The sequence below is a fragment of the Anolis sagrei genome, chromosome 5 (assembly GCF_037176765.1).
Source record: "Anolis sagrei isolate rAnoSag1 chromosome 5, rAnoSag1.mat, whole genome shotgun sequence".
NCBI classification, from domain to species: Eukaryota; Metazoa; Chordata; class Lepidosauria; order Squamata; family Dactyloidae; genus Anolis; species Anolis sagrei.
Window position 1 is genome coordinate 102,714,554 of NC_090025.1, and position 17,034 is coordinate 102,731,587.

Consider the following 17,034-nt stretch of genomic DNA (forward strand, 5'->3'; position numbering starts at 1 on the left):
TTTCTCTGATTTCCAAGCAGAGGTTCTGGGTTGAATTCAAGGCATATTCGGAAGGGGAGGGCATGTCAGTTGCCTTTTTTGCCTGGTTGAACCCAAATCTTCTCCATCTTTAGTTTCAAATTAAGATGCTTGGAGTTCTTCTTAAATGTAGGACAATGCCGTTTCTCTTAGTACACATGGATATGAACAGCATATTTAATGAAGGCTGGCAGTATATCTTGGAGATTGCTGCTTTCTGTGCCTCAAGAACTAGAAAATCTATGTTTGTTTTAAAATAGTAATATGACTTGCTTCCTGTTAAATGCCATCTTCTAACAAAATATTTAGGTTGGTTTTTGGTCCAGACTTAGAGGAGACAGAACGCTAATAGTGAAAAATAGGTGTTAAAAATCTACCTACTATACCTGCCACTAAATTTATAGATGGAGTTCTGGGAACTTCTACAAGTCATTGGAGAGTTTGCCAATTTGGTGTAGTGAGAAAAATGTTGAAGACAATGCAAAAGTCCTTTCTTAGTCACTATTTTAGCTCTTTTGCGGCTCAGTTTAATACAGTACAGGCACATGGCAACATCCTTCTTCCCACTTCTGTTAATTTTTTTTTACCAGTGGTTTTTGCAATTAGCTTTTTGCTTTTAAAATAATTCATTCCTTGTTTTACTCTATGACTTCTTTCTTCCATACCTTAGAGAGCCAAAATGGTAGGTATTTGTAGGTTTCTTGTTCTTGGATTTTCAGGTGTGTGCACACACATTTGCCGGCATACAAATTAGTAGGATTAGACTCTTTTTAACAGTTTTGTCAGCACTGATATATCTCAGATATATCAGCTTGTACATTAGCCATTATGGAATTTTGATCTAACCCAGGAAGAAGAAAATAAAGTTCACTTGCTGCCTATTTGTTATTTCAAATATTTAGGCATAAATATTCACTTGCTGCCTCTTTGTTATTTCAAATATTTAGGTAGTCTTTAAACAGCAGCTATCAAATTTGCTTTCTAGAAATGCAAATAACAGTGCATTTCAAATAAAGGATAATATACAAGACTCTAACAAATAATTGCAGCTAAAATCAGCAACAGCATAATTAAAAAGCTGCAAAAAAAGCATAAAGAACAAATGGGTTTTCGGAAGGCTTATAATCATGTATATTAGTAGACACACATTCCTCAATTGTGGGGCCATTAGAGAATACATTTCCTTTTCCTTTCAAGAGGTGCAATTCATATAATTATCTCAATGAACACTAAACTTTAGTGACCTCAACATCTTGGGCACTAATATAGCTGGGCAGAAACAAATGAATGGTAAAATGCCTTGGAACCTTTTTTAAAAAGGGCAGTTCTGTCTCCACAAGTGGTAGACAGAACTGGGGAGGGGAGTGAACATGACCTTTTAAACTGAAGTCTTAGAAAGTTTCAGCATAGTTCTTTTCAGTTATAAAGCCAACTGTGTGAATGCAGAAGTAAGCCTTTTGATTATTGAATCAACCTTAAATTTAGTATAAGCAAGGAGGTTTAAGTATTAAATATGTTATGTCTACTTCTAGCTCTCAAAGTATAAGAGTAACTTGGTTGACCTTGTATAGCGTATGCTAGGAATACATTTTCATTAATTTTGTTTTCACTGAGGAAGAATAAATAGTTTTATCATTTTTCTTTGCTGTGGGAAAGTTGTCAAAACTGAAGAGTATGTGCAGTTAAGAAGTTCTGTAGAATATAATGATGTGGAGGGGGTGGGTGGGAGGAACAGCATTTTCTGCACAGAAAACAACATTTGGGTCCAGAAATGTTAGTTTATTTTCCTGTTTCTGCTTCTTTGACCAGTGTGATTTGGTCCAGTCTTTAAGACACTAAAGGTTCATACATGATAGGCAGAGAAAACTGGCTTCTACATAGCAGTTATCTTTCGAAATGCATTACCACAGCCCCTGGAAGGTTTCATGGGCTAAAAGTTGATCTTTTGACACACACCTGCATGAAGGTAACTTACCAGGGAGTAATGAGAACTCATCTGTTTCATTTTAGCTATATCTGTGGCCAATTGATTTTGTTCTCTTTTTCTATCCCCTCTCCACCCACCTCTTGAGGAGCATTTTAGTTAAACTGTTAAATTATTGTCTTGTTCATATGGATGGCCATCATACCAGATGGCACCTCACTAGCATCTGGGTAAGTTACCCTAATGCAGGTGTAAGTCAAGAGATCTGTTTTCGACCAATTGAATCTAAAATACTCTCAATTGGGGGGTAGGAGGATACAAAAATAGAATAAAATGAGTTTGAAAAAAATCGTATTTATTTGATGTTAAACTGCTCTGGTGCATGGAAGGGGTTTGCAGTGTATTTAATAGTGAATTTATCCTGCTGAAAGTTGAGAAAGACTGCTCACACTTACTTTTGTCTGAAAAAAAAATGTGTTCCAATAGAGTCTGGGCCAGAAAAAAATGGTTGGAGTCCTATTTTGCCCAACATACTATACCAAAAAAGTATGTTTCATTTCTGTTTTTAGTAAATTGACCAGATTGTATTATTAATTAATTTCAGACACCTGCACACAAGCATACACATATCTATGTATACAAATGTGTGAGTGTATCGTATGTATTGTATATACATATATGTGTGTGTTTGTAAATATATCTATTGATATAAATGTAATTATACATTTTCTTACAGGAAAAGCATAAATTTGAGTTGGAAGACTTGAGGCGGGCTGGTCATGAAGCCTTAACTATTATTGTAGAAGAATTCAAGGTAAATGTTACATACCAGCAATATTAAATTTCGGCAGTGTTACATTCCAGCTTTCAGTTGATTCCTAAATTTGTTCCCATTACTAGAAGATTTGTGTTTACTATGCTCCTCCTTTGAATTATAACTGTTTTCTCAATTCTAATCACTATAGTTGAAGTAGGTTGTGCCTTCTAAAGTTCTGAATTAAAGCAGGGGTGTTTACAAGAGGTTTGACTATGTAATCATATATGTTAGCTTCATGGATGAAACTGGTTACTTGAAAGTATTCTCATGTTTCTGGTGTATGTGTAACAAAAAATCACCTCCCTTCCTGTGTGTTATACTGGAACATGTACCCCAATGCTGACTGCTTTGACCTCTGACTGTAGGATGAAATGAAATGAAAATGAAAAGTTAGCAATTACAGGATTTTCCATATTTTTGTACTTTTATGTTTAAAGACCACCATCACTGATTCACCAGACTGGTATATTTTGTTTTGTTTTATTTTTAGGGAAGCTCAATTTAAGTGGAATAAGCAATAATAAGATGTTCACTTACATTTTCTGAACATTTTCCCACTCTTATTTAGACATGTTAACTAAAGTTTTTCATACATATTACTACTTTGAACTTTTAAATATTAGCTTAACCAATATTTCCCTTGGAAAATTCTCCTGCAAAATTATTAATGGTGGAAATGAAAGTCCTGTGTGGAATTAACAAAAACATCATACTCCATACAAGGCAATGTGTTATTACTGTGCATTCTTAATTTGGCTTCAAGAGGTTTTATATGAAAGAGCACAAACTATAGACTTTCATGACTGGTTTAATGTGCCCAAGGGCCTGTGTTTATTAAAAAATCAAGCTCCATGTCCCCCCACCCCCCAAACAGTAAGTCATTTTTGAATCTAATGAAACTATCAATAGAATAGGAAACCTATAGTTCAAGAGGCAAAATAAAAAGTAGTTTTTTACTTTTAAAGTTCACAAAGTAGATTCACATTCCATTAGTATGGTCTCTCATACCTGTCGCTGGAATTCCTTTTGTCAGCTCTGTTTTATCCCCCTCCCCAATTAAAGCTACACTTCCAATGAGTTTTCTCAAGTTATGTTTCAATGAAAGATATATTTTCTGTGAACTAATGCAGACTTCTAGAACTGAAGGATGTAAACATTTGCTCAATTTACTCTGTATAAATAAACACTGGTTATGTATCTTTAACATTTGGTAGAGGGGATATTACATGAGAGAAATACACATATAACAGGCTAAACAGTGAATAGATTGAACTATAACACTATCAAGGCTCAAAGCAATTATAGAAAATGGCAGTGAAGCTAGATATGCAAGGTATGAGGTCTTGCTGTATTTAGAATAAAATCTTATCATTCTCTTCTGCAGACTAAACATACATAGCTCCCTAAGCCACTACTCAAAAGGCATGGTTCCCAGTCTGTCTGCCGTTTTGGTTCCCCTACTCTAGACATAAAATCATAGAGTTGCAAGAGACCACAAAGGCAATCCAATCTAACCCCCGCCATGCAGGAACGCACAATCAAGGCACCCCAGTCAGATGGCCATCTGCTTGAACACTTCCAGAGAAGGAAGCTCCACCACTCTCAGAACCAGCTTGTTCCACTGCTGAACAGCTCTTACTGTCAGGAAATTCTTCCTAATATTTAGGTGGAATCTTTTCTCCTGCAATTTGAATCCATTGCTATACCCATTAATATTGGGTATAGTATTACTTAGGTCTATTTTTAATAGTAACTCTCATGTGACCCCAAACTACTTTTATCCAACATCTAACAATTCTCATGGGTGCCAGTTATCTAACAACCTCATCAGAAAGACTTCTTGGGCGGGGGAGCAGCAGGGCAAATCTATCACCCAGCACGCAGCTCCCTCTTGGCAATACTTTCCCCATCACATTCTGCTTTTACCCTGCTTGGGGTTGGGGCTTCCACAGGAAGCTCCCTTTGGTCATCTGATGGGCAATGAGCCCATCAGTCCTCCAGACAGGCTGGAAGCATCCTAGGATGCTAAAATCACTGCATCTAATGAGGTGGTTAGAGTCTACTGTACTTTAAATAGTATGTTTTAAAAAAATAACAATGATAATCTCTGGCAGTACTAAACATAACTTTATTTTCCATCTCAATATTGGCACATTGATCAGAGGATAACTTATTTTGTTTTATTTATAAAACAAATAAAACTATCAGCTTTTTAAGCCTGATATGTGATCTGGATGTTAGCTGTATTTTATTGTGAGATTTAAAACTTGGAAAAATTTGATCTTTGATTAGCCAACACGCTATTGAAGGCCGTGCCAACTTGGAAATTTAAGAGCTGTCTGCAGAGCCAAGTTTAGTCAGCCACCATCAATTTAAAAATTAAATCTTTATTTTCCATGTCTCTTTCTCATCCTACTTGGTATGATGAAATGGAGATTAAGCATATGGGAAAAGTGAAGAATTGGATGACAAAAAGGATATAATTCAAACCATTGCTTTGGATTATCTATTCTAAACTACAATATTGTATTGTTCAAAAACATTCCTGGGAATGTTAACGAACAAATATTGCCATATCTGCTCTGGAGAATATAGTGTTGTGTGCTCAATCACTGCAAACAACTTAAGAAGTTTGACAGTGATTAGCTACTCAGTTTTTGGATGCAAAATCAAAGTTGACATGAAGTCAGCATTATATATGAGAAGGGTGTAACATTCATTGCACATTTAAAACTGGGTCACATTCCTTAAAAAGGATGCCAACTGTCATACCCTGGTTGCAAACAAAAATAGAGAACCTGGCATTAATATTAAGTGAAGCGGGCAGGGTTAGATATGCATAATTTTGCATGATGGATAAACAATCGTTGTCTTAAAAACATAGTTGAACTCCTTATGGTTATTTGATGTCACCTTGAAAATTTGAATGTTTTGTGTTCCAGGCTTTGTGCTTCTCTGGTTTCTTTTTACAGCACATCCTTTAGAATCATAGAATCAAAGAGTTGGAAGAGACCTCATGGGCCATCCAGTTCAACCCCCTGCCAAGAAGCAGGAATATTGCATTCAAATCACCCCTGACAAATGGCCATCCAGTCTGAGCCGCATGAGAAGCTAGTGTCTTTCCTGAAGATTTTCTAGCAAAGGAGCATTTTGTTTTTATTTATGTTTCCAAAGGTTGATTATGTGCTGCAGATTCCATTTTATAGATATGAAGAAGAAAACATTCTGACTTTAGCACTTGTGCTAAATCAATACTTCAGTTACAACGTTTTATATTTTTAAGGTTTTTTATAGCAGGCATGGAAAAACTTCTGTAGCATTTGCAAAAACAACTACAGTAGAGTCTCAATTATCCAACCTTTGCTCATCCGACGTTCTGTATTATCCAACTCAATCCCCCTCCCGCCTGAATCCACGGCTGTTTCAATGCAATGTGATGTTTTGGTTGCTAAATTAAAAAATACAGTAATTACTACATAATGTTACCATGTATTAAATTGCTTTTTCTGTCCATTTGTTGTAGAACATGAAGTTTTAGTGCTTAATTTGAAAAATCATAATGTAATTTGACATTTAATTGGCTTTTCCTTAATCCCTTCTTATTATCCAACATTTTCACTTATCCAACATTCTGCTAGCCTGTTTATGTTGGATAATCAAGATTTTAGTGTACATGGAAAATGGTGACAACTACTTTAAAACAATTTGCTCCACAATTCTTGCATGTAAATACCCTCTTACGTAATGCATCCCACAACCATCCACTTTAGGTTTTTTCAAAATAAAAGTATGGTTTGGAATCGGAAGAGATTTGAAATACGAGGGGTATTTTTTAAGTAAGGTCCATTTTGTTGTAGACACTAGTAGTTTGCGCTCATACCTCAACGAGCGCGTGCGTCGTGTACCGGCATGCCTCGGGAACAACTGTGCTCAGTTTCCGTTCTGTAGCTAACCTGTACGGTTCTGTTCTGTGCTTTAAAAATGTTTAAGACTATCAACTCACCCGCTCCATGTGAGGTTCGCTCAGTGATATGGTTTTTGTCAGCAAGGAACCTGCCTGCTGCAGAAATTCATCGACAGATTTGTGAAGTGTACGGTGATACTGTTATGAGTGAAAGCCAAGTGCGTAAGTGGGTACGACAATTCAAAGATGGCCGTGACAACGTCCATGATGAGGACTGCTCCGGTCGCCCTTCTTTGATTACAGACGATTTGATCGGAGCAGGCGGCAAGTTTTTATGAAGAGGGTATTTTAAAATTGGTTCAGAGGTATGATAAGTGTTTGAACAAACTTGGCAACTATATTGAAAAATAGAGTGAAGTATGTACTTTCTGAAAATAAATTTACTTTTTTTGAAATAAACTTTCGTTGTGTACTTATGTTCCAACGGACCTTACTTAAAAAATACCCCTCGTACTTTGCTTACTTACCAGTCCATGACAGGATTCTGTTATATATATTGTATGTTTCTTTTAGCATAATTGCTTTTTCAAAGAGTTCAGAACTCAGATTTATTTAAGCATTGCTTTTTGTGCCTAAAGCAAAAATGGATGACACATCTTGGAGAAAATAATAATGTAAGCAACATATGGTATTAGAAGACATTGGGATCAGACAGTGCCACTGTGGAAGGGGTGGGCGAGACTGGTAAAACTATTAATCAGCTGAATGATGCATGTAATACTTCTTTTATCTTACACTTATTTTAATTGGTTAAATTTCCTTGAACCACATCATTCTGTCCCCCCCCCCCTTGTGTTTTGGTATTGTTTTGGTACAACGGGCTTTTGTCTTTAGTCTTTGGTGCTGCAGTTGTGATTCTTCATCTGTTCAAGTGAACTATTTTAGGGGCATTGCTTCTATATTTTTAAATAACTCATAGCTTCCATCTGTTTTTACTTGTCTTGTGGTTGTGAAGATCATGCTTGGCCCATGGGATCTAACAGTGTGTGCTGAGAGGATGTGGAGTTTTGTCAGCCAGTGAAGTATGTCTGGCTCTTCCCCCCACACCTCCTCCCTGTGCGCACACTCACACAGAGCTCATAGGCTTTTCTTCTTGTGTGGTCTAACTGAACCTAAGGCTTAACAACACTACTCACTTTCTCTGTCTGTTACTAGTTTTTCTGTGTAAGATTCTCTGAGGAACATGAGAAACAAAAAATAATTTTGGTTTGAGGAGTAAAATATCTCTTGTAGATGACTATTTATCTTAGAAAGTGCATGTTTCTAATCAGATTCCATTCGTATGCACAGGTTGCTTAATACAAAATGTGTTAGGAACTCTTCCCCCATGCTCCAAGCTTACTGTTTTCTCTCTTTATACTAGTCTGCTATATTCTTTGTTTCAGGCCTTACTACAGGCTGTAGTTCAACTGCGTGGAGAAGCTATTGAAAAACAGTATGTATCTGCAATTGAAAAACAGGCACAGAAGTGTGAAGGACTGCTTCTTGCTCAGGTAATAAAAATGTTTGCACATAAGTTCTTATAAGTAGATCCTTTGGCTGGAATCAAAAAAGCAAACAGACAGAAAGAAAGAACAACATGTTCTTGTCTTGTGGAATTTTCTGAGAGAAAGTGGAGGTAACCCTCCATGTTTTGTCACAAATTGTTTTTTGAATTTTCGGCAATTTCAGATGTGTTTGCTTCTTGGCAATGAGGGACTGCTTTTTGAGAAACACAAGGCAAGAAATGTTTTTTGAAATTGTTCTAGTTCTATACAATAAATAAATGTGTAATAATAATAATGTATTATATATTAAGTATATGTAGTTTAACTGCATTCAGATGTAATACTAAACTAGGAGATTATGAGAGTAATTTCTTGAAATTTAAAAATATGAATACAATACATTTCAGCCCTCAATAACAGGATGTTCCAAACATTCCCAAATATTAATGGACCAGGGCTATGTGGGTGACCTTTTCCATCTCTATCATTTTGAGATTTAAAAATCATTATTGGTTTTAGGGGATTCATCTGGGGTGTTTGGCACGGGCAGTATTTCTTGCACAGCAAAGGCCTGGATCCCAGGAAGGAGAGTGTATAAAGCGGATGCTGGCGGGATAGATGGGGACCTCCCATTAACTACACCAGCCTGTGGGTTGGAAGCTGCCTGTCCTGATCTATAAGGGGAAAATAGCATCAATTTTGAACCACAATGGAAACCAGATATTGTTTTACTCTGTAATCATAACTAAGTTGCTTATTTCATAGATGGGTCCCTGCATAACATTAAATTTGGAAAACTGGAGCTTTGTTATGGACTTTTGCACTGCTTTCTTTTAATTAAACAGTTGGATCCCCAGGTATGTGCCAGTTCTAAGTCAGTTGCTAGGTACTGAACATGATGGGACACCAGCTTAACCTATCTTCACCAGGGAGGAAGGCTAAGGAACACTAATCACAGCCAAGCTGATCCAAGGAAGTGGCTTGCATCTAGAATCACCACTGTGCTTCTTCCTGGGGTGAGATTTGGGGTGTAGAGAACAGGTATCTCTACTAGTCACAGCATGCCCTTAATCCCACTTTGTGTCCCAGCCAACTAGCACAGCCCTTATCCCTGTCCCAAAGTTATTGATCCACTTGCTGATTTCGCTTATTTACCTTGTTCTAACATGCCAGAAGCTGTTCACCTTGCAGACCTGCTATGGTTATGGATATGGTCTAATGTCAAATTCACACCTATTCCCCCAGACTTTCAAGGGCTGACAAAAACTCACTGGAACTACAACACATGGTGTAGTGCTTCTAGCATTGGGTTATGACTCAACCATGGAAACCCATTTGATTACTTTCGGAAAGTCACACTCCCTCTGCCTGGGAGAAAGGCAAAGGCAAACCCTATAAAACTAAATCTTGCCAAGAAAACTCTGTGATAGGTTCACCTTAATGTCACCATTAATAAGGAACAACTTGAAGATTCAGAGCACCAATAACATGATTTTATAACTGATTCTACGTATTTATTTGCAAAGATGTTTGTTTGTTGTAATTTAATCAGTTGAAATACAATCATTTTTAATCTTCCCCTTCTGATAACGATAATAATCTGATTTAACCCAGACTGGCTCCACAGTTCCAACACTAGACCCCTGTCACTCATATGACTCTATTACCCTGAATACCCTTTCCTGGGTCGGTTTCTCAGCCCCCTGGTGACACATGAATGCATTGATTACTGAGTTCATTGTGATAACCAGTTTTAGTTCCGGTTCAACGCATGGCATGTTTTGGGTTCTTGTGAGTTTTTTGGACTGTATGGCCATGTTCTACAAGCATTCTCTTGTAGCGTTTTACCTGGATCTATGGCAGACATCCTCAGAGGTTGTGAGGTCTGTTGGAAACTAGGAAAATGGAGTTTATATATCTGTGTAATGTCCAGAGTGGGAGAAAGAACTCTTGTCTGTTGAAGAAGTATTACTTTTAAAAAGTTAAGGTACAATGTACTATGTGTAGAACTCATGTAAGACTATATATTTAACTTACTTGTTATACAATATATCTTCTTGGTTTTATTTTTTCTGTCTTTGTTTGGATGTTTGTATTTAAGAATTAATAAGAAGAGCATACCATAGCCATAGCAGAGCACCTGATGAACCAACCTGTACACAGCATATTATTTGAGAACACAGAAATGTTGGACTACTCTAACAACTACCTTGTCAGACTGCACAGATAACCCATTGAAATCCACAGCATGTGGACAATTTCAATAGAAAGGGAAAAAAACAATGAAAATGAACAAAATCTGGCTACCACTATTAAAAAAAAAACTCTAAAATCGTAACAGTAAATAAAGAACAACACTCAAAAACGGGAATTTCAGACAAGAAACAATCGGGGACAGCTAATCACATCTCAACAAAGGATTCCCCCAGGCAGTAAGAAGCCACACCTTGAAACTTCTAGGCCATTAAAGGCTAATCAAGGTGGCCAAGATGACTTCTACCCAACTGCAGCCACTTGATGTTTCAGTCACCAAACCATTTAAGGATTATTAGAGAAAGAAACATGAATGTTGTGTGTTGACTGACAAGCTTCTCTTGACAACTTCTAGAAAAGTTAAGAGAGCAGTGGCATCAAAATAAGCAGAAATTGGTATCAACAGCTTAGAAGCTTATCCCAGAAAGAATAGTGCAGCACTCATTTAAAAATGTTGCATCACAAATGCTCTTAGTGGATTGAAAGATGATATATTATGGGATAATGAAGATAAAGACAGCTCAGAAGAATTAGACTCTGATGAAACATGCTCTAATACATATTTGTAAGCGAGAGATAAATACTTGTTTCATTTTGTGTACATTAGTTACATTTAATGTGTTTCCCTATTGTTGTTCGTAAATTGAATTTTCTTGTAATGAAATACATGTATTTATTAGATATATTTTAGTGTTTTGTTTTATTCTTACAATTCCTTCCTAGAAATTCTAAGAAAGTTTCCTGCTTTCTGTGTCAAAGTTTTTGCCAATCTTTGGGATGGGGAAATGGCTATTTGCATAATTGCACAGTTGCTTCCGAGCATCATCTCTCAGGTTGTGAAATGAAAGTATCCCCTCCAAGGAGTTGGTGTGAAAAGGGACTAGAGACTCATTGGCAGAAAAGTTGTAGTGAGGCCCTCTGAACACGATCTAAAAAGCTTATCTGAGGACCTGGCATGTGGCAATATAGGCAGCAACTATAAATTTTCTTTTTTCCTCCACTGCATCTCCAAAGTGCTAACTAATAGGCTTGTATCAAAGTGGTTTGGAGGTATTTTACACGTGGGCCCACAAGAGGAAAAACCAGACCACTAAACATCCTGCTGCAAAAACTTACCAGGCACTTTGCAGATAAAATTGCTCAGATCCACCCTTACTTGTATGCTGTCAATGATACAAATCCTGTTAATGTAACTCAGGCTCCCACTTATCCATTGACAATTGTTACATTTCAATTTATGAGACATGAGGATGGGGTCAGGACTTTTGGAGAGGTGACTTCTAACACATGTGTTACATCCAGAGGGGAACTGGCTAAATGAGTTCTAGCATGCTTAAAAGAGACAACTATAAAACGATTATTTAAAAAGCCCTCCCTGGATCTCACCATATACCATTAATTTGTATAATTATTTGCAAGTCTACATTCCATTTTTTGTTAGTTACTGAAGTATGTGGTGGTTTCCTAGTACCAGAGGTTTCTAGATGGGACTTGATCCCTTTCAATCGGATTTTTGGTCTGGTAACGGCGCTCCATGCAGTCATGACGGCCACATGACCTTGGAGGTGTCTACGGACAACGCTGGCTCTTCGGCTTAGAAATGGAGATGAGCACCACACCCCAGAGTCAGACATGACTGGACTTAATGTCAGGGGACTACCTTTACCTTTACCTAACGGAGCAGATGTTACTCTGGTCACATTTATGACCTTAGCTGTGCAAGGGGGGGGGGGGGGCGGTGGGAGAAGTCACTCTCTTTTGGTTCTGTTTCACCCTTCAGTTGCTTTAATTGCCCTGTTTTCTTTCTGGGCTGCTTTTTGGAGTAGGATTTGGAGACACTGTTTTACAGTGGTTTCATTCCTTTCTTCTAGGAATAAACCTAGAAGGTGGTTCTGCTGGACTAACCTTGGCCATCAGTCTGTGGAGTCTTCCAGATCTCAGTTCTATTCTTCATGATACTTAACATATAAGTGAAACTATTAGAAGACGTTGTCCAGAGTTTATAATTTCATGTCATAAGTACACAGATGTCATTCAACCATTACCTATTTCCCTCTCAATCCAAAGAAGCTATTTTGGTCCTAAACTGGTGTTTTTCGCGAGTAATGAACTTGATGAGGGCAAACACATTTAATTTAACCCAGATAAAACAGAATTATCCTTGGTCACTTGAAAGGCAAGTCGGAGAGGTTACATTTCCTCTTGGGTCCGCAGCTTGAGAGTGCTCCTGAATTCAACCCTGGAAGCTCAGGTCTTGATGATAGCCAGGAGTCCATTTGCACAGTTAAGCTCATGTGCCCTCTGAATCCTTCCCTTGGAACATCAGACTTACCACAATGACACCTGCCTTAGCTATATCCTGCTTGCATCACTGTAACGGGCTCTACATGGAAGTGTGTTCAAAAACTTCCGGGGTCTGAAGAACAGCAGTTAGATTACTAACTGGGGCTGGGTACAGAAAAAACACAGTTCCCTTGCTACAATGCTTTAACTGGCTACCCAGCTATTTCTAGGGAGAATTCAAAGTGATGGTGATGACCTATACAGTTAAGATCCAGGTTATTTTAAGGAACGTACTTTCCTGTATGAGTTATGTTTTGAAATATGAAGAAGCCCTGCTCTCTGTCCTTCCATCCTCACTGGTTTTTGTCTTCATATATTCTGAAGTATTATAATTAATGTGTGAACGTCTGACTGAAAGGGGACCTTTTCATTGATATTGGATATTGATTTATAAGCTAAGCATTGTTCATGTTAGAAATAATATGATTTATATAATTCAAACTCAATAGCATCAAAAAATACCTTCATAGCAACTTAGATGAATCAAAATCTTTGTGATTTGAGCAAAATAGTAGTATGAAATGAAAAGAGAGGAAGAGAGACCTTGCAGACATTTTACAGTTGTCTCTTCGATCACTAGAGCTAGATTTACTTACTTACTTATTTAAATCTTTTAATTAAATCCTTTTTGTTTGTTTGTTTTTTGTAAATGGGTTTAGTGAAGCACCTGTGACTGTACAACTACCTGTACCTGTCATAACAGACAAACAAACTTAATGTAAAAAAAAACAATTTCATTGTGAACATGATTTAATCTGTTTACGTTATCTTCTTTGACTCACATTCCAGGAAAGAGTTTCTTTTACGTGCATTTTTTACAGGAATCAGCAAAAACCACAGAATTGTTTATATTTGACTCCACATCAAACATTTTCATCTAGATTTGTTGCTTTAAAAACTGCTTGCAAGAAAAGTGTAGCCTATTTCTGAACTTTTGCTTTTGGGTTTCTTTTTTACAAAGCTGCCTTTTCATATTCCTGATTCTGCCCCCTCCTTTCCCTGCTGCCAAAATTCCCCCCTACCTCTGCCAACAGTGGAAGCCAACAAAGGGGAGGGGTATCACAGTGTAGATAAACATGCAGTGTAGAAGGAGAACTATCATTTTTAGCAGCAGCATTGTTGGAAACATACTATAATGGGATGGATGGGAAGAAATAGCATTATCAGTTTTGCTCTTGACATAATATCTCATTCATTTTCCCTTTTGGCCTATTCTTGATTTTTAGAGCTGTTTCTGACTGTAAGCTCATAATACTATTTAGTTGCGGCTCAGTTCGCCAAGTGTGTAGCTTAGTCCATAGGGTTTCCTAAAGATGGAATCAAATGCAACTTTTAAATCAATACAAACACCAAGTATTTTCAGTCAACTGTTGATTGCCCTGTATAAAAACCAACTTGTTTTGGTGTAAAGATTTTTCCTTTTCTTAATCCTCCAGTTTCTCCAAAAGACATCTAGCATAAATTTTCCCTGGAACATCAATAAGATTGACTGGTTACCAGGGTCTTCCCTGCATCTTTTTTAATAGATGAGAACTACTGCTGCTATGTGGGGAAAAAAGTGTTCGGTTGGTGAGGGAAAACACAGATTATAGTCAATATTCCCCACCATGGCACTGACTTTTCCTGTTGGTGGAACAGGAGACTAGGTGGATAATGGCATGTTCTCTCGTGTCAGGCCTATTTTTAAATCTGCCAAACAGCTGGTGGCCAACAGCAGTAGTGGAGATGACACTAGTGATGGAATCTCTCACAGATAACAACAGTGGCACCATTGCTAAAACTTGTTAATTTCGTGCAGAAGAAATCAGTGGTAAACCACTAATGGAAACTATTATGTTGAAAATCAAATGAAATGAGATTGTGTCAGAAGATGAGACTTAGAGGTCAGAAGACATTCAAAGGGCTACTGGGAAAGAACAGTGAATGACTAGGACTAGTACTGTGGCTAATGACTTAATTAGATTCAAGTCAAAAAGATGTACAGTTGTTGACATGATTGGGGGTGAATGCAAAGTTTGAAGCTGCATAACACACATAGTAATGTCGAATGTGAGAGATGAAACATAGTAAGAAACTGGATGTATAGATATTTCAACACTTGGGGCGAACAAACAAAGGTGCACAAGAATGGGTCATTATGAGTCAGCCATTTACACAGTGTTTTATTTAGGAGATAAAAGAAAGAAATGTGCATTAACTGTGAGAAGAGATGTAGCCCAAGCAGTCAAGGATGTAATGCAAAGTCTGACAGGATAGTATCAATACGACATCAAGGAAAACCCATCACTATTATCATCATTTAAGTTTATATTGGAACTACAGAGGCCAATGAGGAAGTAACTGAAAGTTTTTATGGCTGAAGTTCAGGGGGAAATGGATCACACACACATAAAGACTTGTTGACAATCATAGGTGATTGGGATGCAAAATGGGGAAAAGTGCAAAGGCAGATTTACCTTATGAAAAAAAAATTAAAATTGAATTGACTTCTTATAAGTTCTAGACAACTTGTAGCTGTAAAGAGTAGCTGCAAAGGATAGCATGTTAATATATTTTTTTAAAAGAAAGGCTTAAGAAAATGCATCAGGTGTTGAAATAGTGAGAGAACAGATGTGTCAGGGGCCACTGTTACATTAACTTTTAGTTTTTGATTCCAAGTCTGAATACAATGTATGATTTCCTTTAATCCTCCTTGCTACAACTAATATCATTTGTTAATATTAAGAGACCAGTTGTCTAATTTGTTCTAACTTAGCAAATAAAATGTTTAAAATGTTTTGGATTCTCATTTTAAAAATACAAATCATTGCAATAAGTTTATTTTCTTTACAGCATCAAAAGCTTCTTGATATGTTGGATAAGGAGTGCGAAGTGCTGAGTAAAAAATCAGAAGAATCTTTATTGCAGCAGTTTCAGAAATACAAGGTAAATCTGCATTTCTCAGGCTGTTGCTGACAGAGTGTTATTGAGATTAATACATCTCTATTATTTTAGAGTTCCTCTTTGTGTCAGGAGGCTGCATTGGGTATCCTCAACCAATTGGAGGTCGTATTCCTTGTTGGTTATGGCCATTTCTGCTGAAGTTGTTACCATAGTTGCCATGTAGTTTACCACAGTAATTATGATAGGTTTGTGCTGTGTATGTGTGTGTGTTTGTGCCAGAATGTTCTTGTCACGAGACCATAGACTAGAGTATCTTCACTTGTTCCATTACAGAGAACAAAATAAGCTCGATAAGGCTGCAACTCAGTGAGAAATGAGGCTTTTGGGGATGGAGGAAAACATATCAATTGCATTGTAAATAGGGTGGATGCAGAAGAAGGATATGGCTTTGGAACAAGCACCAGCAATTTTGGCAGTGCAGTTTTGACGAGAGCCAGCACACATTGCTATAGTTGCCTTGGCACCTTTTCTGGTCTTTCCTTGTAAGAATTGGGCTCCAGATTATTTCCTTGATTACAAAGTGGCTCCCTCTCGTCAGGCGTGAGTGTCCTGCCCCATCAAAAACAAGCATACAACTAAAACTAGAAACTACTTTGTTTCCATGGGCAAATAAAACAAGAGCTGAAACAAAAAGTGCAGAACATTTACAAAAGCAAATCTTTTTTCTAGCTGCCAATTACAGTTTTGAGGGAGCGTTTTCAACTTCACAGCCACAAACAATGTGTATTAAAACATTTAAGTCATTGTAGTAAATACATTTTAAAGTCCTTTTGAATATATTTTTCCTGCTTGATTTATATATTTTCTTCTTACTGTATTTGTAGGAAATATTGGAAAACTGCATTGAGGCTGAAAGGAAAACCAATGAGGAAGCCTTGGCAGCTGCTATAAAGGTAGCTTGAAACTGGTTGTTAGAACTGTATGCTTTTTGAGTTATGGAAGATTCACAGGTAATGGAATCTGGATTTATAAATAGAAGGCGATCCTTTCCTTTTCCTTGTGATTATCATGCTCAGTTCTGGTGTTTTAATACTGCAAGACATAACTCACACGGTTGGGGTGTTAGCTAGTGTTATGTTATCTTTAGTGTACTTTGGAAACCATTGTGTGTTCAACCCACTGTTTGTAGGCAGGGGTTTGTATCCAATTCTGTACTTTATTTCCAGTTACTCTTGTTGTTCCTGGATTACTGTTTTTAGGTCTACAATGGAATATCAAAGAACACTGAGGTCTTCTGTAACTGATTTTTGTGTCTTCAGTACTATCCCTTTATTCTCTGGCACAG

The 17,034-nt window shown here is 37.3% G+C and overlaps 1 protein-coding gene across 2 annotated transcripts in view; it reads left to right on the top strand.

Moving 5' to 3' along the window:
• The window catches only part of CCDC91 (coiled-coil domain containing 91), a 64,959-nt gene that overhangs the window by 27,645 nt on the left and 20,280 nt on the right, over positions 1-17,034 (top strand). For both annotated transcript variants that reach the window (XM_060778092.2, XM_060778093.2), the window contains exons 7-10: positions 2,679-2,756; positions 8,109-8,216; positions 15,639-15,731; positions 16,574-16,642. In XM_060778092.2, the coding sequence (XP_060634075.2) occupies positions 2,679-2,756; positions 8,109-8,216; positions 15,639-15,731; positions 16,574-16,642 (348 nt within the window). The remainder of the gene's footprint in view (positions 1-2,678; positions 2,757-8,108; positions 8,217-15,638; positions 15,732-16,573; positions 16,643-17,034) is intronic.